The sequence below is a fragment of the Pongo abelii genome, chromosome 13, assembly GCF_028885655.2.
Source record: "Pongo abelii isolate AG06213 chromosome 13, NHGRI_mPonAbe1-v2.0_pri, whole genome shotgun sequence".
NCBI classification, from domain to species: Eukaryota; Metazoa; Chordata; class Mammalia; order Primates; family Hominidae; genus Pongo; species Pongo abelii.
In genome coordinates, this window is record NC_071998.2 from 91098682 (window position 1) to 91125127 (window position 26446).

A 26446-nucleotide genomic window follows, 5' to 3' on the forward strand; every position below is an offset into this window, starting at 1 on the left:
GCAGGCAAGCCTCTTTATGGCTTAAGGGCAACGTAAAAAAACACATCAAGGGCTTCTTTAGATTGTCCAGTTTGCCACTCATTAAGTGTTTAAGCATGGTTCATGTTTAAAATAGGACCTGTCTTAATACAGGCTGAATGTCCCTAATCTGAAAATTCAAAATGCTTCAAAATCTAAAACTGTTTGAGCACTGACAAGATGCTCAAAGGAAATGCACATTGAAGCATTCTGGATTTCATATTTTTGGGGTTAGGGATGTTGAACCAGTAAGTATAAGGCAAATATTACCAAATCTGAAAAAATCCAAAAACTGAAACACTTCTGGTCTCAAGTATTTCAGATAAGGGATACTCAACCTGTACTAAAAGATGAAAAGGGAAAATGAAATAAAAGTTCAATTCCATTATTACTGTACCTTCATACATGTGTATCCATACACATGGAAATGTTACATTTATAAAAGGAACATCACAAAAGCAATGGATCTATTAAAAGGGCCTAAGGGTCATCTAAACCTAATCTTCAATCTAGTGCTTAAATCAATCCTTAACAAATCTACCAAATAGATAAGTCTTTGCAGAGACATTTTGAGGGCACTTACTAATATGATCTAGTTAGAGAAAAAAATAAGCTTTGTGGTTAGGCATACCTGAATTTAAATCCCAGTTCCACCACTTACTAGCCATATGACCTTTCTGAGCCTCAATTCCTCAAGCTAAAAGGAAATTATAATACCTACCTGCAGAGTAGTTCTGAGCATTAAAAAAAACCTATGTAAAGAGTCTGGATGGGGATGGTTAATGGGGACAAAAATATAGTCAGAATGAATAAGATCTAGTAGGATGACTACAGTAAACAGAAATGTATTGTACATTTTTAAATAACTAAAAGAGTAAAACTGGAATGTTTGTAACATAAATGATGAATCCTTGAAGTGACGAATACTCCATTTACCCTGATGTGTTTTTTTTGTTTGTTTTTGTTTTTGTTTGAGACAGAGTTTCGCTCTGTCACTAAGGTTGGAGTGCAACAGTGTGATCTCAGCTCACTGCAACCTCTGCCTCCTGGCTTCAAGCAATTCTCCTGCCTCAGTCTCCCAAGTAGCTGGGATTACAGGTGCCCGCCACGTCCGGCTAATTTTTTGTATTTTTAGTAAAGACGGGTTTCACCATGTTTGTCAGGCTAGTCTTGAACTCCTGACCTCAGGTGACCTGCCCGCCTCGGCCTTCCAAAGTGCTGCGATTACAGGCATGAGCCACCGTGCCCGGCCATGTGATTATCCTACTTTGTACACCTCTATCAAAATAGCTCATGTGCCCCATAAATATATATACCTACTATGTACCCATAAATATTAGGTAATTTTTTAAAAATAGTCTGGCACAAAACAGCATTATTAACCACCTACTACAGTATTACTCGAGGAGCTGCAGTATTTTTAAGCACCTCTATTACAGAATTATTAAACAGTGCCACATCCATAACTTGCAGAATGAACTCAGAATCTAGACTTTGAGGCCACATAGTATTAAGTCTATGTCTTACAGCCAATTACCCAAGCTTTTTCAGCTGTATAAAAGAATTAATTCATTAACAACTTAAGGTATTCTTTAGGTAATGTTTTCCCAAATAACTCAGTCCATGTTTCCAATTCAGTTTTTTCAAAAGATCAGCAGCACATTCTATTACTCTTTCTTGCAACACACACAATCTCTCAGTCAGGTGAAAGTCGTTCTAGTTTTTCTTCAGACATCATCTAGTCGGGTAACATTGGGAAAGTACTTCAATCCCCTGGATCTCAGTTTTCTTATTTTAAAATGAATTGGACTACATAATCTTCTACCAGATTTTGTGGCTATTAATACATCTTGACAACCCTAATTTACTTTGAAAAATGCTACCTTTGATACATATTTTATAAATAGCATTTTCTCTGTGTATCTTCAACTTTTTACTCAAGTTCTTTAAGTAACCATACCACATATACATTCATTCAGTAGATATTATGTACTTATCAGCCACATATTAAGCAAAGTGCTTGGGGATTAAAGTTGAAAATAAAACTATGGTATGTATTTTCACAGAGCAAACAATGTAGTAGAGAGTTACCAGCTAGGATTATAGCCTACAAGTGTTATGATTGGGTAAGTATGGGTGTTACGGGAAATAACAGAAGGGCTCCTAATCAGAATCAAGAGCAGGGGTAGGTGTATTGATCCAGGAAGATAACCTGGAGAAAGTGGCATCTAATCTAAGAGTTGAAAGATCAGGACTTAACTAAGTAAAGAAGTGGGCAACAGAAGAATGACCCATCCAGGCAGGGGAAATATCATGCCTCACAGTCCAGTGATGAAATACAGAATTTTATAGAAATTGAAAGAAGCTTAGTATAACTGGAGCAGAATGTGGAAATGGAGAGAGGCCAGACATAACAGCTACAGAGGGAATAACAGACCAGTTCATAAGGGGCCTTCTGGGTCAAAGTAAAGGATTTAAACTTTAACCCAAAGGTAATGAAAACATTTTAAGGGCTTTAAGAAGGGGTATAAACTAACCTTATTTACACTGTAAGAAAGAGAACTCTGGCTTACATTGTAGAGAACAGAATGGAAATACGTAAGACTAGAGGCACAGAAAAGAAATGAGGAGACTGTAGCATGAATTTTAAGTAAATGACAGGACTGTGGCCTGGAGTATGGTAGTGACAGCTAGTAGGTAGTAAGCCTTAAAGGGTCAGATAAGATAGAGTGTCTAGGGATAAAGACTATGCCGGTGTTTCAGAATCTTTCCAGCTAAATCTCCCTTGTGTTTCAGAATCTTTCCAGCTAAATCTCCCTTCTTCCTATCTCCATGCCATATTCTGTAACATCTACTATATACCATGTTGTTCTAGATGCTGGGAATACTGCGTATGCCATTATCTCTGCCCTCAAAGTTTGTTTGCTAGGGCACAAACAAGAAAAGACAAAACATTTAGTAAGAAAAAGAAAGTGGTACATAGAGTACTATATAAACACAAAAGACAGGCTCTGATTCAGCCAGGGGAAGGAGTAAAGGTATCCTAGAAGAGGCAGCAGATTGTATAAATTTAAAAATGTCAACATTATTTTTCCTTCTAAACTTGCCATACCCAAATCACGACTTATAAACACTACCCTCCTTCCACAGTCAGGACAAATACGGAATTGCAATATGTGTTCCCTTTGAGTCGGGGGTGGAGAGAGTCATATTTGAGTTATACGCTACTTGTTTTAAGATATAAGATAACAGAATCAGCTCTTTTTCTTTCTTAAAACAGAAATCCTTACCAAATTAAACTACTTCCTTTGTGGATGAAAGTTAATTGACTTTATGTATGGAATACTGTCTTGAAATAGAAAAAGCCTTCCCTTCGCCTTTCTAGCAAAGAAAAATTAACCTTTAGCAAGTAAAAACAAACCCAAACCCAAACAATAAGATTACTTACCAGTCGGCATAAAAATTTACTAAAGCAACATCAGCATTGTCTGAAATTGAAAGACAAAACCAAATAAGATATTTGTAATAATTTTGACATAATTAAAGATACAGTTTCATTATGATCTTTGTCCAATATAAGGGTCCACTTAAAAAAACACAGTAACTATTATCTCTCACTCAGAAACCTAGAGTCATGGACAGTTTATATAATTTATGGGAAACTTTGTCTCTTTTCTCTGTATGCTTTATCTTTATAAGTTCACTGTATCTTTTATACAGTGAACTTTATAAGTTCACTGTTATCTTTATAAGTACACTGTATCTTTATAAGTTCACTGTATCTTTTCTCTGTATGCTTTATCTTTATAAGTTCACTGAATCTTTTAAGTTCACTATTGCCCAGGCTAGAGTGCAGTGGCATGATCAAAACCCAGTGCAGCCTCAAACTCCTGGGTTGACGTGATCCTCCCACTTCACCCTCCCAAGTAGCTAGGACTACAGGCAAACACCACCACACCTGGCTAATTTTTGCATTTTTTTGTAGATACAGGATCTGGTTATATTGCCCAGGCTGGTCTCAAACTCCTGGCCTCAAGCAACCTCCCACCTTAACCTTCCATAGTGCTGGGATTACAGGCATGAGCCATCACACCGGGCTTCCTTCATTGCATCTTAAATGAATTTAAAGCAAATGTGAAATAAAGTCCAGATAAGGCAAGTAAGCTACTATCATAAAAAGTAAAGTGGAATGATCTATATTTTATTTTTTGATCTTCCATATTCATGAATAACTGAGAATTAGTTCTGCAAATAAAATCCCACATCATAGAAAAGACCTGTATAACTAAGTTATTTCTAAACCTCACATATCCCACCTAGTTGCAACAAGTAATCTACAACTAATAGTGTTGCACAAGAAGCCAATTTTTTAATTCCTATCCATTTAACAGTTATTCCCTCCTACAAAAATAACAGCATCATTTGCATATCAAGATGTAAAGACATGAGAAAGATGTAGTGCTTTTTGCCTATCCCTAATTCAGAGAAACTTAAAGTCCTCAAGCACTCATGAAAATAAAACACAAAGATATTCTAGAATTTGAAAGATGACAGAAGTGAGAATGACATGTGAGTTTCAATTCCTTTCTTCCCTTTTTACCTTCAAGTTACTTTTTATATACTTGCTTATTCGCTCTAAAGCAGTGGTTCACGAACTGTGATTCCTGGACCAGAAACACCAACATCACCTGGGAACTCACAGAAATGCAAATCCTTAAGAAATGCAAATCTTTAGGTAGGGGTCTAGCAGTTTCCTAGCAGTATAGATATTAATAAGTGTTCCAGGTGATTCTGATACACGCTAAAGTTTATGGAACCACTCCTCTAAAGAGACTCCATAAGACAGGAATAGACTTTTAGCATTTAAAGGTCCAGGAACATAATATATTACACTCAATGAATGTTGTAACTCCTTTTGCCTCTATTATATGTATAAGATGGAGGATTAAAAAAAGAAATCATTTATGCACACTGTACATTTTCTTAAAGCTCCTAAGTTACGATTTTCTATCAACCACATCTTCACCTTTCCTTTACTATTTTTAGAAAACAAGAAACGGTTTCTCTCAAGTTAATTATATCCACAACCACATTGTCAGCAAACAAACCATTCAGTAAAAAACTTATTAGGCCAAGTGTGGTGGCTCATGCCTGTAAACCCAGCACTTTGGGAGGCCAAGATGAGAGGACTGCTTGAGGTCAGGAATTCAAGACTAGCCCGGGCAACATAGCAAGACCATGTCTCTACAAGAAAAATTTAAAATTAGCTACATGCAGTGGAGCACATCTGTAGTCCTAGCTAACTTGGAAGGTTGAGGAAAGAGGATTGCTTGAGCCCAGGAGGTCAAGGCTGAAGTGAGCTATAATATTATCATGCCACTGCATTCCAGTCTGGGTGACAAAGCAAGACCCTTTCTCTAAAATAAAAAATAAAAAAAGTACTGAGCTTAACTGGACCAATAACAATAAAAGAGATCAGAATAGGTGATCTAATTAAAGGGAAAAAAGAAAAAAAAGTCTAGGCTGTGTCCTAAGGTCATTAACATTTAGTTCTGCACAGTGAGAACTATTGGTCTCTAAGTAGGCTTATCAAAACATTTCATGAATTGTTAAGAATGGTATCTATATCAAGTTAAATAAATAAAAAAGACTAAAAGTAACCAAAAGTGCTTTGATAATTCAGAAAGTCATGGAAATAATCAGAATGCCAGCTCTTCATCTGTGCTAGTTAATTGAGATTTTATTGTGTTTTTTGTGTGTATATAAACTAACTCTCTATAGAGAAGAAAGAGTACACTTTAAAAATATTGAGGTACTTACTTAAAATTTCATCTATATTCTCTGTATCAAGACTTGTTATTTCAGTTGTTACAGGAGTAAAAACCCAAGTTACCTGAAAATTTAAAAAATGAGAAATTAATAAATGTGTCCACAAAAGGCAAATACGTAAAAGCGGAAAGTCTAAAAATAAATGTGTGATTCCACTTGTTCCTTAGAAAATTATACATCAATTGAATTGAATCTTTATTATCTAGTCTAATCTTTTACTAGATAAATGAAATAGGAGAAATAATAGCTTCTCAAACCTAGAAATTGGTTAAATAAAACTTTCTATACTTGCAAATATACAAAATAGCTTCTAAGGAACTAGGAAAACTGGGAATATACATATCTTTTCAAATTAACACTTTCAAGAACTTTATAGCACCACAAGAAAAAATTTGTGAGATTATCAGTGTTTAAAGTATAAATATAAAAACCAAAGCTAAGTCTGCTTATTCTATCCTGCCATGTTTCTAAGACAGAAGAAAATAATGAAGAATGCAAGAAAGACTTTTGCAAGTTGTAAACCAAAAGCCCTTCCGGTATAATTTTCACTTATTGGTGATAACAATGTGTTACATGAGAGGCTATTAAAAAGAAAATAAGAATGTTTTTGCACTTTAATGAACCTGAAATCCAAAGTTCAAGTTTATCAAAGAAAATCTTAGCCTCCCATCTGCAAAACAAAGAAAATATAAAATTTTAAACTAAACTAGCAAATGTTTACTTATTTTAAAAAGTAAAATTTAGTGTATTTTATTTTTAGTTTCCAACTTTAATGACTTAGTGTTTGCTGCCTGGAGAGTTTTTTGTTTGAAATAGAGTTTGTGTATGGAAATTCACTAATTCATTACTTTTTACTGAATGACAACTAATGTCAGGCTCTGATGAAAGTGCTGAAGACTATTCCTTTGCCCACCCATTTCCTGAATACTTCAGCACTTAGACTCAAAACTTTTATAATTCACCAACGATTCAATCTAAATGCTATAAAGAGATACAATGATGCTAGTATATACAAAAGCCCAACTAATTTTTAAAAATATTTCTGGGCTAGGCATGGTGGCTCATGCCTGTAATCCCAGCACTTTGAGAGGCCGAGGTGGGCGGATCACGAGGTCAAGAGATCGACCATCCTGGCCAACATGGTGAAACCCTGTCTCTACTAAAAATACAAAAATTAGCCAGGCATGGTGGCAGGTGCCCGTAGTCCCAGCTCCTCGGGAGGCTGAGGCAGGAGAATCACTTGAACCCAGGAGGTGGAGGTTGCAGTGAGCTGAGATTGCGCCACTGCACTCCAGCCTGGGCAACAGAGCAAGACCCCGTCTCAAAAAAAAAAAAAAAATCTATATAGATAGATAGATAGATAGATAGGTAGATAGATTTATTCTTTTCTTAGGAAAGGCCTAAGGATAACACCAAGTCTTATTTTTAAATTACCATAACAGTGTAGCCAATAAGTATCATGTCTGTTAGCAACCAATAAATTATACTCTCCTAAAAGTAGGCTAAATAATTGCAAATCTCCAAATATTTGACTTATAAAACTAATTTCATTATTTTCAGTGCTTCAAACATTAACTGGAAAGATCAGACTTCCCTCACTAGTCATTAGTTACTATTGATGGGGTTTAGGACACATTACTCCAAAATACGGCATGTTGGCATTTGAGGAAATAGCAGAAGCAAAAATGTCTCCCTGACCTTCTCCTGCCCTTCTCCCCTAAAGAGGAGAAACAGGTCATAAAATAATTCTAAAACAGATCATAAAATAATTCTCTGACATTACTCTAAAGTAGGTCTTAAGACCCCCCTAAGAGATGTATCCTCTAGACCCTGAGAAAAGGAATATCCCAATCTCTGCGGACACAGAGATACCAAGAAGAATCTAAACTAACAGTTCCCCCAGTTTATTACTATTAGATCATACCCCCTTTGTCCAGTCGTATGTCTGTACAACTGTCCACTTTTCATCAACCTATGAATAAAAATAAAGTTTTTCCCACTTCTTTGGGTTGTAATTTCTGAAGGCTCCCATGTCATGTAAAACTTATATTAAATAAATTTGTATGCTTTTCTCTTGTTAATCTACCTTTTATTATAGGAGTCTCAGATATGAACCTAGAGATGGGTAAGAAATCTTTTCTACTCTACATTATCAATGTCTTAATAACAGATCCTGCCTTCATAAGGATCTGACCAGTTCTAGATAACTGTGGAACCCAATAATATTGGTAATAGCAAGATTTTACACTTGTGTGCTAAAGAAAAACTTAAGAAGGTAGAAAAATATTATCATAGAACAATGAAGTTGGCATTATCAAAGTCGTCATTAAATAATTCAATAATATTTACAGTGTCTACTAGGTACTGAGGGCACAAATGCATACGGCATGGTGTGTGCTACCTCAAATCTGGGTAAGTGGGATAGCCATCACTCAAACATCTATCATTTATTTGTGTTGGGAACACTCCAAATCCACTCTTCTGGTTATTCTGAAATATTTTTGAAGAGTTAATTATCATCTATCAAAATATGTAGAGAGAATATATGTTTAAAATCTAAAGTTAATAGCTTTTTACTAGCTGGGCACAGTGACTCATGCCTATAATCCCAGCACTTTGGGAGGCCAAGGCAGGAGGACCCCTTGAGGCCAGAAGTTCAAGACCAGCCTAGGCAACATAGCAAGACCCTGTCTCTACAAAAAACTTAAAAAATTAGCCAGGCATGGTGGCACATGCCTGTAGTCCTAGCTACTGGGGAGGCTGAGGCCACTGGATCACTTGAACCCGGAAGTTCGAGTTTGCAGTGAGCTATGATTGTGCCACTGCACTGTAGCCTGGATGACAGAACAGGACCCTGTCTCAAAAAAAAAAAAAAAAAAAAAAAAAAAAAGAGAGAGAGAGAGGGAAATTGCATTTTACCTTGAAATACTTACATGGCAAAAACATTTACACGCTAAGTAATGGCAAAAATGAGGCAATGATCAATTTGGCTGTATTAAATAGATAACTATTACTTTAAAAATAATGTGCTAATAAATATGCAAGTGATAAGATTGGTATTTTGCTAACAGTTGTGTTCGTTAAGAGGGCCCAAAGCAAGAAAACTCTCTGACCCAGTAATCTCTGCTCCCTGTAGGGTGTAAAGGAGGCAGTTTCCTGTTAGCTTATCATTAACACTTCTATTAATATGCAGTATGAAGGGAAAGACAGGTTGTTTATTTGAACTGTTAGTAAGCTCCACTAGTCGGACAAATTGTTTCTTTTCCTGTCAGCCGTGGGCAGCAACAAGATCCTCCCGGGAAAACATCTTCATGTGTCAAATGCTATAGTGCTTAAGTAAAATAAAGTATGACTCCAGACCATAAAGCTTTTGATAGGGATCATTAATTTTTGTTTTCAGTTTAGACTTGAATAAAACTTTTAAATTTACGTTAAAAACAAAATAAAAACTTATAAGGAAATTTTCATAGATCTTAATAGTCATGAAGAATATAGTCTCTAATGATGAAATATTTAGACAACATATACAAATATACAGATATGAACTTAGGAAGTATTTTACAACTTGGTCATTCTCTCCAGTTTATTAGCTCATTTTCTTGCCAAGAAAGCAGAGCAGAGTGGCATCTTTAATCATCTCTCATAATTCATTAGATAACTCCTCCATGCATTTACTGTACCAACTATTACAACATTTCAGCCTAGTGATGGGATCTCATATAAAAAGGCATACCAGTAAAATGGCAAATACCATACCCAAATTCATTTAAAAGACTAATAAAAGTGAAAGGCTAGCTTTCAATAGCAGGAGCTTCTTCAGCAAGGAAAGAATGTTTTCTTTCATTAGACGGTTATTAAAAATTTATATCTCTCCCTACTCTGAACATCAAGAGCACTTTCTATAGGGTGTTAACATATTATTCTGTCTTAAAGAAACAAATTAATTCTATCCTTAAATTAGTTATTTGCGCTGGTGTCTTACTTCCTCCAACAGACTGGGAGTACCTTGAAAGTAGAGACCACCTTATTCAATTTTGTATCCCACAGATCACTGTACCCTGTTTGTACACAAGAAACATTCAAATATGTACTAAATGAATGATTAGATGGATGAATAAGTAGACGATGTTAACACACTAAGAATTTAGAGAGACAATATTGGATATGAGAAGTAGGAGGAAAAGGTCCAGAAATTGAAATTGCGAACACACATTTTAACATGTTTGAGGAAACTGAGGTTATCAAATAAAAATAAAGTCTATACTATAATTTGGTTTTAATTATATAATAGCAAAAAGCATACCACTTGGTGATGATTCACAGACTTAGAAGGAATCTCACAAAGGATCTTCCCACCTATCGCAGAAACCCCTCTACATCACTACTTAACAGTTGGTTCCCCCAGCTGTTCTTTGGTATGATTTCCAGACACTTCAGCACATACAGTCATATTACATAAAAATGTTTTGGTTAATGAGAGGCTACATATATGACAGTGGTCCCATAAGATTATAATGAAGCTGAAAAATTCCTGGAGCCGCTTGATGTCTTGATAATCCTGACCCCGTGTAGGTCTAGGCTAATGTTTGTGTTTTTGTCTTGGTTTTCAACAAAAAAGCTAAAAAGAAAAAAATATTTTAATAAAAAAAGCAAACAGAATGAGGTTATAAAGAAAGATGCTTTTGTACAGCTATGTAACATGTTGGTATTTTAACCTCCATATTATTACAGAAGAGTCAAACGTTTATACAGTTAAAAAGTTACAGTAAGCTAGTTAATTTAGTATTAAAGAAAAAAGATATTTTAAAATAAATTTAATATTGCCTAAGTTTACTGTGTTTATAAAGGCTACAGTAATGTACAGTAATAACCTAGGCCTTCTCATTCACTCATCACTCACTGACTCACCCAGAGCAACTTCCAGTCCTGCAAGTTTCATTCATGTTAAGTGCCCTATACATGTGTATAACTTTTTTATCTTTTATACTATATTTTTACTGTGTCTTTTCTACGTTTAGATACACAAATACCATTGTATTACAATTACCTACAATATTTAGTACATTAACATACTATACAAGTAGCCTAAGAGTAATAGGCTATTCCATATAGCCCAGATGTGTAGTAGGCTATACCATCTAGGTTTGTATAAGCACATTCTATGACGTTTGCACAATAACAAAATTGCCTAATGACACATTTCTCAGAACATATCCCCATCATCAAGCCATGCGTGACTGTACTATATACTTGAAAATCCCTAAGAGAGTCTATAATATTCTCATAACAAAAAAAATAAGTATGTGAGGTGACAGATACGGTAATTAGCTTCACGTAATCATTTAACAATGTATACATATATCAAAATATCTCATTGTACATCATAAATATACACAATTTTTGTCAATTATACCCTAATAAAGCTGGGCAGTGGAATAAAGCAAATCATCCATAAATTACCACAAAACAGAAGAAGAGTTACATTACATTAGTGGATAAAAATTCAACACTTCTTCTACGGTGCTATAATTTAAGGTTGTTAATTCAGTCATGAAAATAAATGATCTGAGACTTTCAGGACTAGAGGCTAATAAAACTGCAGGTAAAAGAGGTTATTAAACATTACTTCTGTTAATAAGATTTCTAATTCATAGAAGTATTAGCTAGGCATCAAGTGTTTTCTTAGAATATCTTAGTAAATGAGTTTAGAAAACAAGAAGTATTTCTAGTAAGTTTGTTTATTTAAAGCTCAATATCTTAAAACCTTGATATTTAAAGTGTGGTCTCTGAAACTGCCACACTGGTATCACCTAGGAGCTTGTGAGAAATAGAGAATACTAGGCCCCGCTCCAGACCCACCGAATGAGAAGCTCCACTTCAGTAAGACGCCCAGTTGATTCCTATGCACACTAAAGTTCAGGAACACTGTTTTGGAAAGCAATTTTTTTTACTCTAGGAGCAAGCGTGTAAATTCATTTTAAACTCTGTACAATGTTTTTGATCCTCAAATATGAACACAAGTACAAGTAAGACTCATCTGTGACAATGCATTGACATGCAAATTGTTGTGCTTTTAGAAAAATGTAGAATGAATCTGTAACCTATCAGATGTACACAGATGTTAATTTTTTAAAGTATACTGTCTTCTGCTCAAAAAAATAGCTTAAACAGATATTTCTGCATGAAATCACTGTCATAAAATAGAAGCTTCAATAAGGGATGTTTCTTTCCCTGTGGCATTACTGTTCTCAGTTGGCAGTACATCTGCTAGGCATTCTGCTGTAATAGCTCAGTGTATTTTTGCTAAATCTTTCATTGACTTGCCTTTCTGTTGGGAGATTCTCAGAGCCCTTTCTTTACAAACTATGTCTCTCCTATAGCAAAAAACAAGCAATGTACCAAGCAACAGTTATCTTCCATTTCTAATCTAGATTGACAAGTCAGCCTACCATCTGAAGTCCCAATGCCCTGAGACCTAGGCTGCTTCTCCTCCCTGGGGGCCACTTCTCTGACTCCAATCAGTCCACTCTTGCTTTCAGTTTCGCATTAAGCTGGCAGATAAGAGAAGTATAAAGGTTTCCAGTTGGCTTCAAGGAGCAGGAGATGTTGAAATGTCCCTGGAGAAAAGAAGCTGAGGCTGACAGGAACTATAAGGGCCTTGAAGTTGGGTATCAATCAAGGCACATCTCACACTATTCACATTCCCAGAAGCATTATAATGAACTAGAAGTTCAAAGAGAGGGGAAAAATAGGACTAAGTATAGAATAACACTGGGAAGACACTTTAACCCTTAAATTGTTCAGTAGTACAACCTTCCTATAGCATCGGTGCAACCCATCTTGGTCATGTGAGAACCAATCTGCATTTATAAAGAAACACTAGAAGAATTATAAGACTTCTTCGTTAAATTAGTCAAAATATGGTGCAGAAATGTTTGAGAAAACCAATTCCATACCCCCAAAAAGTTCAAATATAGATAATACAAATCCTTAATCTCAAATTCTGCCAGTAAAAACAATCATGGACAAATAAAAAGAAACAAAATTTGTTGCAATTCATACTTTTTCTTGAATTTTAGTTATTTGATCATGCATGAATTTCCATTAAAAACTGATGTTACCTGTGTTTCGTTCTTCAATGTATTTAAAAATGAGATTAACTAATTTACCTGGAGTAGACAATGTATTTTTCTCTGACCTTCAAAGAGGATATTTTTGTTATAAAAAGCTTTTCAGAGCTGGGGGGTGAACTTCTGAATGTGTGGGAAAAAATTATTCTCTTAAAATCACCACATTTTGCTCTTCTAAAACTCAAACTTCTAGCAATGGCAGTACTAACAAAGCACAGGAATTGGGAGAAAAGTCAAGATGAGAATTGTGACCATTCTACTTTGTGCTGCACTGTAATTCTTACCCAGGATACTTGATGAGAGAAAGTTACCTTAAGAGAATCTACATACATGTTGGTACATACATCTTTTGTTCACTCACTTCTTCCACAAATATTTCACTGAGTCATCACAGTGTCAACATGCTAGACACTGTGAAAAACATAATTTGTACATGGTTACGTTAATCTTACAAACTTCATTTTCACATTAAAAATAAAAGAGAGAAATAAGGTTCTCTCATTCAAATATTTTAATTTAAGAGTCATCCATAATTCCTGCAACGTCATTATATATTCTCTAAAGAAGATAACTGCTGGGCATTAAACCATGAGATTACTTGTATGTCAGTACTCCATTTTTGCCTGGGTTTTCATGAAGCTTTGAATTAATTTTAGTGCAGAATGAATGTATCCACACTGTTACTGAACCATCTTTTAACATCACTAAAAGTGGGACAACCAAGTATTCTGCTTCTTGATAGGATGCAATATGAAACAGAAAGCACCACTTGTAAATATTCTTAACAACAACCAATTTGAACATGATCTCAATCTAATCAAGCCCAAGAAACTAGTGTATAAGAAACATTGGCTATAGAGGAACATTTTGTAAAATGACACCATGAGGATGCAAGCTGCCATCTCGGATGACAGGAAATTTTACAGAAAACAATGATAGCCTATCTTCATTTGGCCTCCCCACAGAAGTAGACTCTGAGACAAGGAGTTAAGTACAAGGAGTCAAGTATTTGGGAGATAAAGGAGGAACAAAGAAGTGAGACAAGGACAGAAACTCAGAAACTCAGGCAATATACTACAGCAGGTGAGCTATAGTATTGGTATACTAAAGTTTGGAAATACCAATGTTTTCACTTAACTTTTAAACATTTTTTCGAAGTTTATACTCAACAGATTGTAGTATCTCCTAAATTATATAACTTTTTTTTTTTTTTTTTTTGAGACAAGGTCTTGCTCTGTCACCTGGGCTGGAATGCAGTGGCATGATCTCGGCTCACTGCGACCTCCACCTCCTGGGCTCTAGCAATCCTCCCACCTCAGCCTCCCAAGTAGCTGGGACTACAGGCATGTGCCACCACATCCAGCTAACATATAACATTCTTTAGCCCTTTTACTAGCTGTTGTTATTGACACACACATTTCTACACTCCAAAGTATGAGGAAAATATTTCCTATATGTCAAAGAATGCCTTTATTTCATTACTAAACATGTGGCCCTGACTGTTTTTGGGTGGGTAAATGGCCTTTAAGGAAAAACTGTCTTCAGTGAAACCTTGGCTTACTTATTTTCCACATTCACTTAGTTCCAGAATCACTCTCAGACTTCCTAGTTTCTTATTCTTAAGTAGAGTACTGTACATATTCTTGGGTAAAAATGTTTTTATTACCAAATCCCCTAATGAATCCATTACTATATATATCCAAAGTATTAATCCACTACTGACTTTAAACATCTGTATTTTTTGGCCAGGCACAGTAGCTCACGCCTGTAATCCCAGCACTTTGGGAGGCTGAGGCAGGTGGATCACTTGAGGTCAGGAGTTTGAGAGCAACCTGGCCAACACGGTGAAACCCTGTCTCTACTAAAAATACAAAAAATTAGCTGGGCGTGGTTGCGGATGCCTCTAATCCCAGCTACTTGGGATGCTGAAGCAGAAGAATCACTTGAACCTGGGAGGCGGAGGTTGCTGTGAGCCAAGATCGCGCCATTGCACCCTAGCCTGGGCAACAAGAGTGAAACTCTGTCTCCAGAAAAAAAATAAACCTCTGTGTTTTAAAAATTACATTGTTACTTCTAACCAAACTAATTCTAAATATCAATCAGAAGTAGTCCTTGAGAGGCCGTATACTTGTTGAGGTGCCTATCTTAATTAATGATCATTAGAAGAATCTTTAATGCTGCCCCATCTGCCACATACTGTTTTAATTAGCTTTGTAAAGCAAACAGATTTATCTCTCATTTAGTCTAAAGTACCCCCAGTGACAGTCTCAAAGCTTTCTTATATATTAAGGGTCACTAAGGTTGATCTTCATCACTACCACGTAGTAGTTCAGCTTTCTAAGCACTTTTACCAAAAAGCTAATCAGAGAATGACCTTGGTGTGTTAAAAGGAAATCTGAATTTAGGAATCTATCTCCTTTGCTCATGTCTGTCCTCACTTTTGTACTTGCTGTTAGATGGAGGTACAGAAAGAAGAAGTAAGTATTGCCACAATTAGGAATATACTGTTTACTTTAATCCTCAAGACCATTTGGGAGGTAGAGAGAAAAGACCAACAAGCAGGGACAAAGGAAGAGAACTCATTTTTCTAAAAAACAGAACTAAAAAACAAAAAAGTTCTCTAACTCTCTCTTTTCTTCTTTTGAGATAGAGTTTTGCTCTTGTTGTCCAAGCTGGAGTGCAATGGAGTGATCTTGGCTCACTGCAACCTTCGCCTCCCCGGTTCAAGCGATTCGCCTGCCTCAGCCTCCTGAGTAGCTGGGATTACAAGTGTGCGCAACCACGTCTGGCTAATTTTTTGTTTTTAGTAGAGACGAGGTTTCACCATGTTGGCCAGGCTGGTCTCAAACTCCTGACCTCAGGTGATCTGCCCACCTCTGCCTTTCAAAGTTCTGGGATTACAAAAAGTTCTCTAACTCTCTATCTTCTGGAGTTTTGAGGCAGTCAATCAACCTTAGAGGTAAGAAGGGCAATCTTCCAAGTCCGAGTCATCCACAACCTTCAAACACTGAATCCTTCTGATGTTTACATTTTTATAACATGTATTAATTAAAATGAGGTATAGGATGTCCTTAATTTCCTAATGTTTGAACTTCATGCTGACTCTTCAAAATTGCCCACTGAATATATGCTCCGTTTGGGCTTTAATGAAGCAGCTGACAAACATTTCAAGCAATTTTAAGTGGTGATGGATCTGGTAACAGTTCATTTCAGCCAAGAGGCAGATGATTTAAAAATAAGTCCCCTGTAACAAACTCAAAACTTCCCAAGTACGGTTTCAAAGAGAGTATATGCTTACATAATTCAAATTAAGAATTTCACATTCTATAGCCAAAGAGAATTTTAAAAGTAATGCATGATCAAGTTCTTTTTAAAAAAACTAAACAATTGGTCATTGTTTATTTCTGAATATGAACTCTCATAAAAGCTTGTTTTTATAACTGTTACATACAATTAGTTGAGATTATGATTAAACTACAATTGACCTTCTGCAGTCTATGAGTTGGGAGTCAAGAGACCTAGGTTTTGGTACCAGCTCTACCAGTCACAGTGTAACCTTAGGCATGCATTTCTCTACCTCCTGACCTCAGAGTTCTATTTGTCCATAAATAAGCTGAACTAATAATCTAAGGCTACTTTTGATTCTGATGTCCTAAGATTCAGCAGAGATGCGGAGATGCCCTCTTTCAGTGGAATTTGTCTTCCATTGAAGATAAACATTAAAATCATTACTGGACTAAAAAGTGTTTCACAAGAAATCATTCTCACATTTTTGACAAATACACAGCAACAGAAATGTTCAATTACATTCTACATAGGTGAGACTACATATACTAACCTCTAAGAAGTTAATATCCAAATGTGTGTTATCACCTAACAGCAGAGGCTTTTCAAACTTTTTATGACCATGATCCACAGCAAGAAATACACTTTACACTGCAGTCCAGGAAACAGAAACACAAATAGAAGTTTCTCAGAACCACCTATCCTTACTACATTCAATGAGCAGTAGTATTTTCTATTCCTATCCTTTTAATTAATGTTGAATGTAAGCCCAATACAACCCATTAATGTATCCCAGTTTGCAGTTCCAAAAATACTGCTCTAAAGAATATTATACACTTATTCAAACAATACTGCTCAAAATATTTTGGAGAGAAAATCTCCTTTGGAAGTCCCTTAAAAAGCCATGATCCATGCTTTTCAACACATTCCATCATTACAAAGCTAAGACTTTTGGGGATTAATCTTTCTGAAAAGGTAAATTTCACTAGAGCCAAATGTCCAAAGTGGGTTATCACAGGAGTCCCCAAACCCAAGGCTGCAGACCAGTACTAGTCCACAGTTTCATCCTGAAACTATCCTCCCCACCCCCGTCAGTCTTCCACAAAACCAGTGCCTGGTGCCAAAAACATTCAAGACTGCTGGGTTATCACACTGAATAACACTATTCAGAATAGTCTGACTCATGTAGAGTTCTGGCATTGGCTAATTAATCACGGTGTTCCTAGGAGTGAAACTGATAGGAAGCCTACTGCATTCCTACTTAATTTATATAAGGAAAAATCTTGTAGGTCGAATGGACAAAAGACTAATTTGAATTACAAACCGAGAATCATGGCCCCTCAATCAATTTCCAGACTTCAGCCAGTTTATAGATCCAGAGCCCCTTGAATGAATGGGAGGCTGAGTCCCCTTGAGGAAGGACCCCACTACATTACCAACAATTTATGCAGTGAATCTTTCTCCCATCCTTCCCCAAGGAGACCTCTGGCCTTTTACCAGGGTAGCTGTGCATTGGAGAAAGGGAAATGATCAGACATTTTGGGGACTACTGGACACTGGATCTGAGCTGACGTTGATTCCAGGGGATCCAAAATGTCATCGTGGTCCTCCAGTTAAAGTAGAGGCTTATGGAGGTCAGGTAATTAACGGACTTTTAGCTCAGGTCTGACTTACAAAGGGTCCAGTGGGTCCCCAGACTCATCCTGTGGTCATTTTCCAGGTGCCAGAATGCCTAATTGGCAGAGACACACTTAGCAGCTGGCAGAACCCCCACATTGGCTCCCTGACTGGTAGAGTGAGGGCGATGATGGTGGGAAAAGCCAAATGGAAGCCATTAGAGCTGCCTCTACCTAGAAAAATGGTAAGTCAAAAACAATATCGCATCCTTGGAGGGACTGCAGAGATTAGTGTCACCATCAAGGACTTGAAAGACGCAGGGGTGGTGATTCCCAGCACATCCCCATTCGACTCTTCTATCTGGCCTATGCAGAAGACAGATGGATCTTGGAGAATGATAGAGGATTATCGTAAGATTAACCAAGTGGTAACTCCAACTGCAGCAGCTGTACCAGATGTGGTTTCATTACTTGAACAAATTAACACATCTCCCAGTACCCAGTATGCAGCCATTGATTTGACAAATGCTTTTTTCTCCATTCCTGTCCATAAGGCCCACCGGAAGCTATATGCCTTCAGCTGGCAAGGCCAGCAATATACCTTTACTGTCCTACCTTGGGAGTATATCAGCTCTCCAGCTCCGTGTCATAATCTTATTCGGAGAGACCCTGATTGCTTTTCACTTCCACAAGATATCACATTGGTCCATCACATTGATGACATTATGTTAACTGGATCCAGAGAGCAAGAAGTAGCAGACACACTGGACTTATTGGTGAGACATTTGCATGCCAGAGGATGAGAAATAAATCCGACTAAAATTCAGGGGTGTTCTACCTCAGTAAAATTTCTAGGGTTCCACTGGTGTGGGGCCTGTCGAGATATTCCTTCTAAGGTAAAGGATAAGTTGCTGCATTTGGCCCCTCCTACAACCAAGAAACAGGCACAACACCTAGTGGGCCTATTTGGATTTTGGAGGCAACATATTCCTCTTTTGGGTGTATTACTCCGGCCCATTTATCGAGTGACTCAAAAGGCTGCCAGTTTTGAGTGGAGTCAAGAAGAGAAGACGGCTCTGCAACAGGTCCAGGCTGCTGTGCAAGCTGTTCTGCCACTTGGGCCATATAACCCAGCAGATCCAATGGTGCTTGAGGTCTCAGTGGCAGACAGGGATGCTGTTTGGAGCCTTTGTCAGGCCCCTATAGGTGAATCACAGTGGAGGCCTCTAGGATTTTGGAGCAAGGCCCTGCCATCTTCTGCAGATAACTACTCCCCTTTTGAGAGACAGCTCTTGGCCTGTTACTGAGCTTTGGTGGAAACTGAACGTTTGACTATAGGTCTTCAAGTCACCATGAGACCTGAACTGCCTACCATGAACTGGGTGCTTTCTGACCCATCTAGCCATAAAGTGGGTCATGCACAGCAGCATTCCATCAACAAATGGAAGTGGTACATACACGATCGGGCTCAAGCAGGTCCTGAAGGCACAAATAAGTTACATGAGGAAGAGGCTCAAATGCCCATGGTCTCCACTCCTGCCACCCTGCCTTCTCTTCCCCAATCTGCACCAATGGCCTCATGGGGAGTTCCCTATGATCAGTTGACAGAGGAAGAGAAGACTACAGCCTGGTTCACAGATGGTTCTGCATGATATGCAGGCACCACCCAAAAGTGGACAGCTGCAGCACCATAGCCCCTTTCTAGGACACCCCTAAAGGACAGTGGAGAAGGGAAATCTTCCCAGTGGGCAAAACTTCAAGCAGTGTACCTGGTTGTGCACTTTGCATGGAAGGAGAAATGGCCAGATATGTGATTATATACTGATTCATGGGCTGTAGCCAATGGTTTGGCTGGATGGTCAGTGACTTGGAAAAAGCATGATTGGAAAATTGGTGACAAAGAAACTGGGGGAAGAGGTATGTAGATGGACTTCTCTGAGTGGTCAAAAATTGTGAAGATATTTGTATCCCATGTGAGTGCTCACCAACGGGTGACTTTGGCAGAGGAGGATTTTAATAACCAAGTGGATAGGATGATCCATTCTGTGGACACCACTAAGCCTCTTTCCCCAGCCACCCCTGTCATCGTCCAATGGGCCCCATGAACAAAGTAGCCATGGTGGCAGGGATGGAGGTTACACATGGGCTCAGCAACATGGACTTCCACTCACCAAGGCTGACCTGGCTTTGGCCACTGCTGAGTGCCCAGTTTGCCAGCAGCAGAGACCAACACTGAGCCCTCAATAAGGCACCCTTCCTCAGGGTGATCAGCCAGCTACCTGGTGGCAGGTTGATTATACTGGACCTCTTCTATCATGGAAAGGGCAGAGGTTTATCTCACTGAATAGACACTTACTCCAGATATGAGTTTGCCTATCCTGCACACAATGCTTCTGCCAAGACTACCATCCGTGGACTCAAGGAATGCCTTATCCACTGTCAGGGTATTCTACACAGCATTGCCTCTGACAAAGATGCTCACTTTACAACTAAAGAAGTGTGGCAGTGAACTCATGTTCATGAAATTCATTGGTGTTACCATGTTCTCCATCATCCTGAAGCAGCTGGATTGACAGAACGGTGGAATGGCCTTTTGAAGTCACAATTACAACGCCAACTAGGTGACAATACTTTGCAGGGCTCGGGCAAAGTTCTCCAGAAGGCCATGTATGCTCTGAAACAGCATCCAATATATGGTACTATTTCTCCCATAGCCAGGATTCATGAGTCCAGGAATCAAGGGGTGGAAGGGGCACCACTCACCATCATCCCTAGTGATCCACTAGCAAAATTTTTGCTTCATGTTCCCACAACATTAGGTTCTGCTGGCCTAGAGGTCTTAGTTCCAGAGGGAGGAATGACACAACAACAATTCCATTAAACTGGAAGTTCAGGTTGCCAGCTGGACACTTTGGGCTCCTCCTACCTTTAAGCCAACAGGCTAAGAAGGGAGGTACAGTGTTGGCTGGGGTGACTGACCCAGACTATGAAGATGCAATCAGTCTACTACTCCATAACAGAGGTAAGGAAGAGTATACATGGAATACAGGAGATCTGTTAGGGCGTATCTTAGTATTACTATGCCTTGTGATTAACCACAACAGCCCAATCCAGGCAGGACTACAAATGGCCCAGATACTTCAGGAATGAAGGTTTGGGTCACTCCACCAGGAAAAAAAACACAACCACCAGGAAAAAAAACCACGAACTGCAGAGGTGCTTGCTGAAGGCAAAGGAAATACAGAATGGGTAGAACAAGGCAGTCATCAATACCAGTTACGACCACGTGGCCAGTTGCAGAAATGAGGACCATAATTGTCATGAGTATTTCCTCCTTTTGTCAAAAACATGTTTGTGCATGTATACACTTGTACTAAGAAAATATCTTCAGGCCAGGCGCGGTGGCTCATGCCTGTAATCCCAGTACTTTGGGAGGCTGAGGTGGGCAGATCATCTGAGGTCAGGAGTTCAAGACCAGCCTGGCCAACGTGGTGAAACCCTCTCTCTACCAAAAATATAAAAATTAGCCAGGCGTGGTGGCAGGCGACTGTAATCCCAGCTACTCAGGAGGGTGAGGCAGGAGAATGGCTCAAACCTGGGAGGTGGAGGTTGCAGTGAGCTTGAGATTGCGCCACTGCACTCCAGCCTGGGTGACAGAGCAAGACTCTATCAAAAAAAAAAAAAAAAAAAAAAAAAAAAGGCCGGGTGCAGCAGCTCACGCCTGTAATCCCAGCACTTTGGGAGGCAGTGGCGGGTGGATTGCCTGAGGTCAGGAGTTCGAGACCAGCCTGGCCAACATAGGGAAACCCTGTCTCTACTAAAAATACAAAAATTAGCTGGGCGTGGTAGCAGGCACCTGTAATCCCAGCTACTTGGGAGGCTGAGGCAGGAGAATCCTTTGAACCCAGGAAGTGGAGGCTGCAGTGAGCCAAGCTCACGCCATTGCACTCCAGCCTGGGCGACAAGAGCAAGACTTCATCTCAAAAAACAAAAAAAGAAAACAAAAAAAGAAAAGAAAATATCTTCATTTTACTTCCTTTATCACGTGACATGAGATTTATTGACTTCATATCAGCATTTAAGTATTGTTAACTTTATGTAGTAGTATTTGGGTTGGGGATTGGTGTGTTTCCGGTTGTGCGAAGGATAATTGTATTATGTTAGGCATAATTATGACCTTATCATTGTCTTTATTTAAAGATTATGTACGATCTCAGGAGATATATATGGGTTCAAGTTGATAAGGGGTGGACTTGTGATGGTTAACACTGAGTGTCAACTTGATTGGCTTGAAGGATGCAAAGTATTAATCTTGGGTACGTTTGTGAGGGTGTTGCCAAAGGAGATTAACAACTGAGTCAGTGGGCTAGGAAAGGCAGACCCACCCTTAATCTGGGTGGGCACCATCTAATCAGCTGCCAGCATGGCCAGGACATAAAGCAGGCAGAAAAACATGAAAAAGCTAGATTGGTTTAGCTTCCCAGCCTACATCCTTTTCCAGTACTGGATGCTTCCTGTCCTCAAACATCAGACTCCAAGTACTTCAGCTTTGGCACTCAGACTGGCTCTCCTTGCTCCTCAGCTTGCAGACAGCCTATTGTGGGACCCTGTGATTGTGTGAGTTAATGCTCCTTAATAAATTCCCCTTTACACACACACACACACACACACACACACACACACACACACAGAGACACGCTATTAGTTCTGCTTTTCTAGAGAACCCTAATACAAACATATTGTTCACTGCCACCACACCTGGCTGACCCTCTTCTTAACAGGACTCTTTCAGTAGTCTAAGAAATGATCAAACGTGAAAGCCATAAAAATATATATTATAATTTTTAATTTTGTTTATATCATGAGATGTAAAGAAAGCACTGGAAAATAGAATCAGGCCAGGTGCAGTGGCTCATGCCTATAATCCCAGCACTGCAGAGGCAGGAGGATCTTGAGGCCAGGAGTTAGAGACCAGCCTAGTCAGCACGGCAAACCCCTCTCTCACTGTAAAAATAAAAAATTAACTGGGCGTAGTGGTGTATGCCTGTAGTCCTAGCTTCTTGGGAGGCTGAGGCAGGAAAATCATTGGAGCCCAGGAGTTCTAGGTTACAGTGTACTATGACTGCAGCACTGCACTCTAGCCTGGGTGACAGAGTGAGTGCTGTCTTTTAAAAAAAAAAAAAAACAGAATCATAAACTTCAAAGATTATTCAGTTACATATAAAGTAAGTGTATTATTGTTTAATTGCCTATCATATTATCCTTGTCAATTCCTCAATCCCCATATTAAATAAATAAATCCTCTATGGTTTCTGCTTTTAGGTCAAAATCATAGGTATTCAGAATTACAAAGATGAAGCGAGCCCTAGTTTACCTACTTTTAGAATACTCTTTCCCTTTCAATTCTCCTTCTCCTTAACAGCATCCCCGGCAGAATGGCCATTTACCCTACAATTGAACATTTGCTATGACAGAGAGCTTACAGGAAAACCCAATCCATTGTAAAAACCGCTAGAAGGTTTTCCTTACAGGACTGAACATCTGCTCACCTTTAGGACTGAACATCTGCTCACCTTTCTCTTCTACAAATTGATGAAAATTCTATTATATACAGCTCATCACGAACATATCTACCTACTCTTCCACAAGCTCATGGCAGTCCTCAGATGAGAACCTATGAAGATGAAAGCACTGCACCAGCTAAGGCCTGAAGGAAATTCAAGATACATTCTGTCCTACAAGAGCCTACAATTCACTTAGGGAGATTTTCATGATCAAGTATAAAAAGTACATAATATGTATGATGCATATACTGTAAGGCCAATAGAAAGCATACTAGAAAAATTTACAGAGAGGGCCAAAAAAGGCAGGGAACACTGTATGGGTTGGATCAACAGAGTAGTTTCTATGGATGAAGAGAGTAGTGAATCCTGGCTATGGAAGTTCATGTAGTGCCTCATTGGAAGATAAAGATGGAAGGTTAGGTTGCGGCAAGACTGTAAAGAGCTATGGACTTGATCCTCCAATGAGTTGCCTTGCAAACGTGGGTGTAGGAAACTAACATAATACAGCATCTTAATAAAGATGAATATCCTGCCAGTATGTAGAATGACACACATTGAGGAATAAAAGATTTAATTATAGTGATTACCAATATAAGAAAAAAGCTTACTATATATGAAAAGAACTACTTTTCAAATTAAACAAAAAACCTAGATTGCATAGTAAAATATATTTAGAAAAACTGAAAAAATAATATGAAAATCAAGACTAAATACATCTATATCAGTAATTATAAAAGAATTTATATCAGTAATTATAAAAGGTTTAACTGATCTATTAAAAGTTTTCATAGTAGGCCACAAAGTAAAACCCAACTCTATTCTGAAAACAAGAGATATACCTATAAAAGAAAGTAATTCCAAAAGGTTGGAAATTAAAAAATAAATAAAATAATACTAGCAAATGCAAATAATGGAAAAGCTGGGGGATACCCATCTTTAGTTACTAAACAAAGTGGAATGGGGTCAAAAAGCATTTAATAAGACAAAAAGAAAAGGGCTCTTTCAAAAGCTAACAGCACAATTTACAATGACAGTGTAACAGTTGTAAACATCTATATGCGAAATAGCACAGCAGCAACATCTGTAAAGCAGAAATTATGGGAGATACAAGTAGAAAGAGAAATGAATCTGTAACATAAATTTTAATTTACTTCTCTCATTTCAATGACAGATCAAGTAAAAAAAATAAATAAATTTCATGTTTAAAATTTTGTTTTGTTTAAAATTAAAATAAAAAACATTTTAATAAAAATGACCTAAGTGAGATTTATTAATGTTAAATCTGATATAATCATCTCAGTAGATGCTAAAAAGGTATTTGACAAAGTCCAACAGCATTCCTGATTTAAAATGCTAGTCACTTAACATAAAAAATATATATCTGTCTCAGCCCAAAGCCATAATCATGTCTGTTGGGGAAATAATAAAGGCATTATTACTAAATTTACAACAAGACAGGAATGTCATTAAGAACACTATTATTTAACATTCATTTAACATTTTTGGAAGTACAAGACAAAGCAATTAGGAAAAACGTTGTAGGTATAAAAATGAGAAAGGAGGAGATAAAATTGCCACTCACTGCAAATCACATAACTGAATACATGACAACCAAAAAAAAATTAACTAAAATAATACCACAAACAGAGACTGTATAAGATATTAGAGTATAAGATTAATATACAAAATTAATAACATACACACACACAAAACAATTAGAGTATATAATGGAAGAGGAAAAAAGCCTATTTATAATGCAACAAAAAAGGAACCAAATATCTAGGAATAAACAAAAAAATGTAAAAACAAAAAAACTTTTAAATTATCCCAAAGGACATAAAAGGACACTTGAGCTTGTAGAAATATATACCATCTTCATGAACAGGAAACATCACAGAGCAGTCAAGCCTCCCTCAGTTAAAATATACATGCAATGTAATGAATAAAATATCAAAATGTTTTTTCAAACCAAAAAAGCCCATTCTAAAATATAAGCAGAAAATCACCATGGCACACGTATACCTATGTAACAAACCTGCACATTCAGCACATGTATCCCAGAACTTAAAGTGAAATATAAAAAATTATATATATATATATATATGCAGAAAAAAGGAACTGAAGATAAAGTCCACTAATAACCCCAAATAAAGAGATGCTATACACCTCAAGTCAGAGAGAAAAGACAGGCACTTCAATAAACTGGTTTGGAACAACAGGCAGCCACCTGAAAAAACATATACAGTCATCCCTGCGTACCTACAGGAGATTGGTACCAGGACACTCCACCAAAATCCATCCATGCTCAAGACCCACAATTAGCCCTGTGGAACCCATAGATACAAAAAGTTGGTCCTCCATATCCTCAGGCTTCGCATTCCATGAATACAGTATTTTAGATCTGCATTTGGTTGTGGACGCGAAACTTGCCAGGTATGGAGGGCCTACTGTAGGAAAAAAAAAAAAAATCCACATATAAGTGGATCCGTGCAGTTCAAACCTATGTTGTTCAAGGGGTTAACTGTATATTAAAAAGCATGCTCTAAATCCTCATGAGAATATATTTCAAATAAATCTAAAGATTTACATATTTCCAATGAAACCACAAAAGTAGCCAAAGAAAATACATGAGAATTACTTTCAAATCTTGGAATGGAGAAGGCATTTCTAATTATGAATCATAACCCAAAGCCACAAAAGATTGGTGAAACCACAAACACAAGCACACTTATTATACAAAAAAGCCACATAACAAATAATAGAAAGAATGAATAAACAAAAGAAAGAGAAAAGAAACTGAGAAAACATAAAAAGAATTTCCCTAAATTATAAAAAGCTCTGGAAACGGGTAAGGAAAAGACAACACCCCAATAAAAAAAAAAGGTGAACAAAGATAATGAACATATAATGCTATTCACTGTAATATTATTTGTAATAGCAAAAGATTGGAAACAACCTCAATATTCATCAACTAGATAGTGGATAAATTACAATGCATCAATAC

General features: G+C 37.6%; 1 protein-coding gene across 3 annotated transcripts in view; it reads right to left on the minus strand.

Annotated features, from left to right (window-relative positions):
• ERP44 (endoplasmic reticulum protein 44) overlaps nucleotides 1-26446 on the minus strand; it is a 114164-nt gene that overhangs the window by 71702 nt on the left and 16016 nt on the right. For all 3 annotated transcript variants that reach the window (XR_010136443.1, XR_010136442.1, XM_002820045.6), the window contains exons 2-3: nucleotides 5839-5911; nucleotides 3467-3506 (exon numbers count right to left, since the gene is read on the minus strand). Coding sequence is in view for 1 of the 3 variants with exons in the window: in XM_002820045.6 (XP_002820091.2) it covers nucleotides 3467-3506; nucleotides 5839-5911 (113 nt within the window). In the remaining 2 variants the exon portion in view is untranslated. The remainder of the gene's footprint in view (nucleotides 1-3466; nucleotides 3507-5838; nucleotides 5912-26446) is intronic.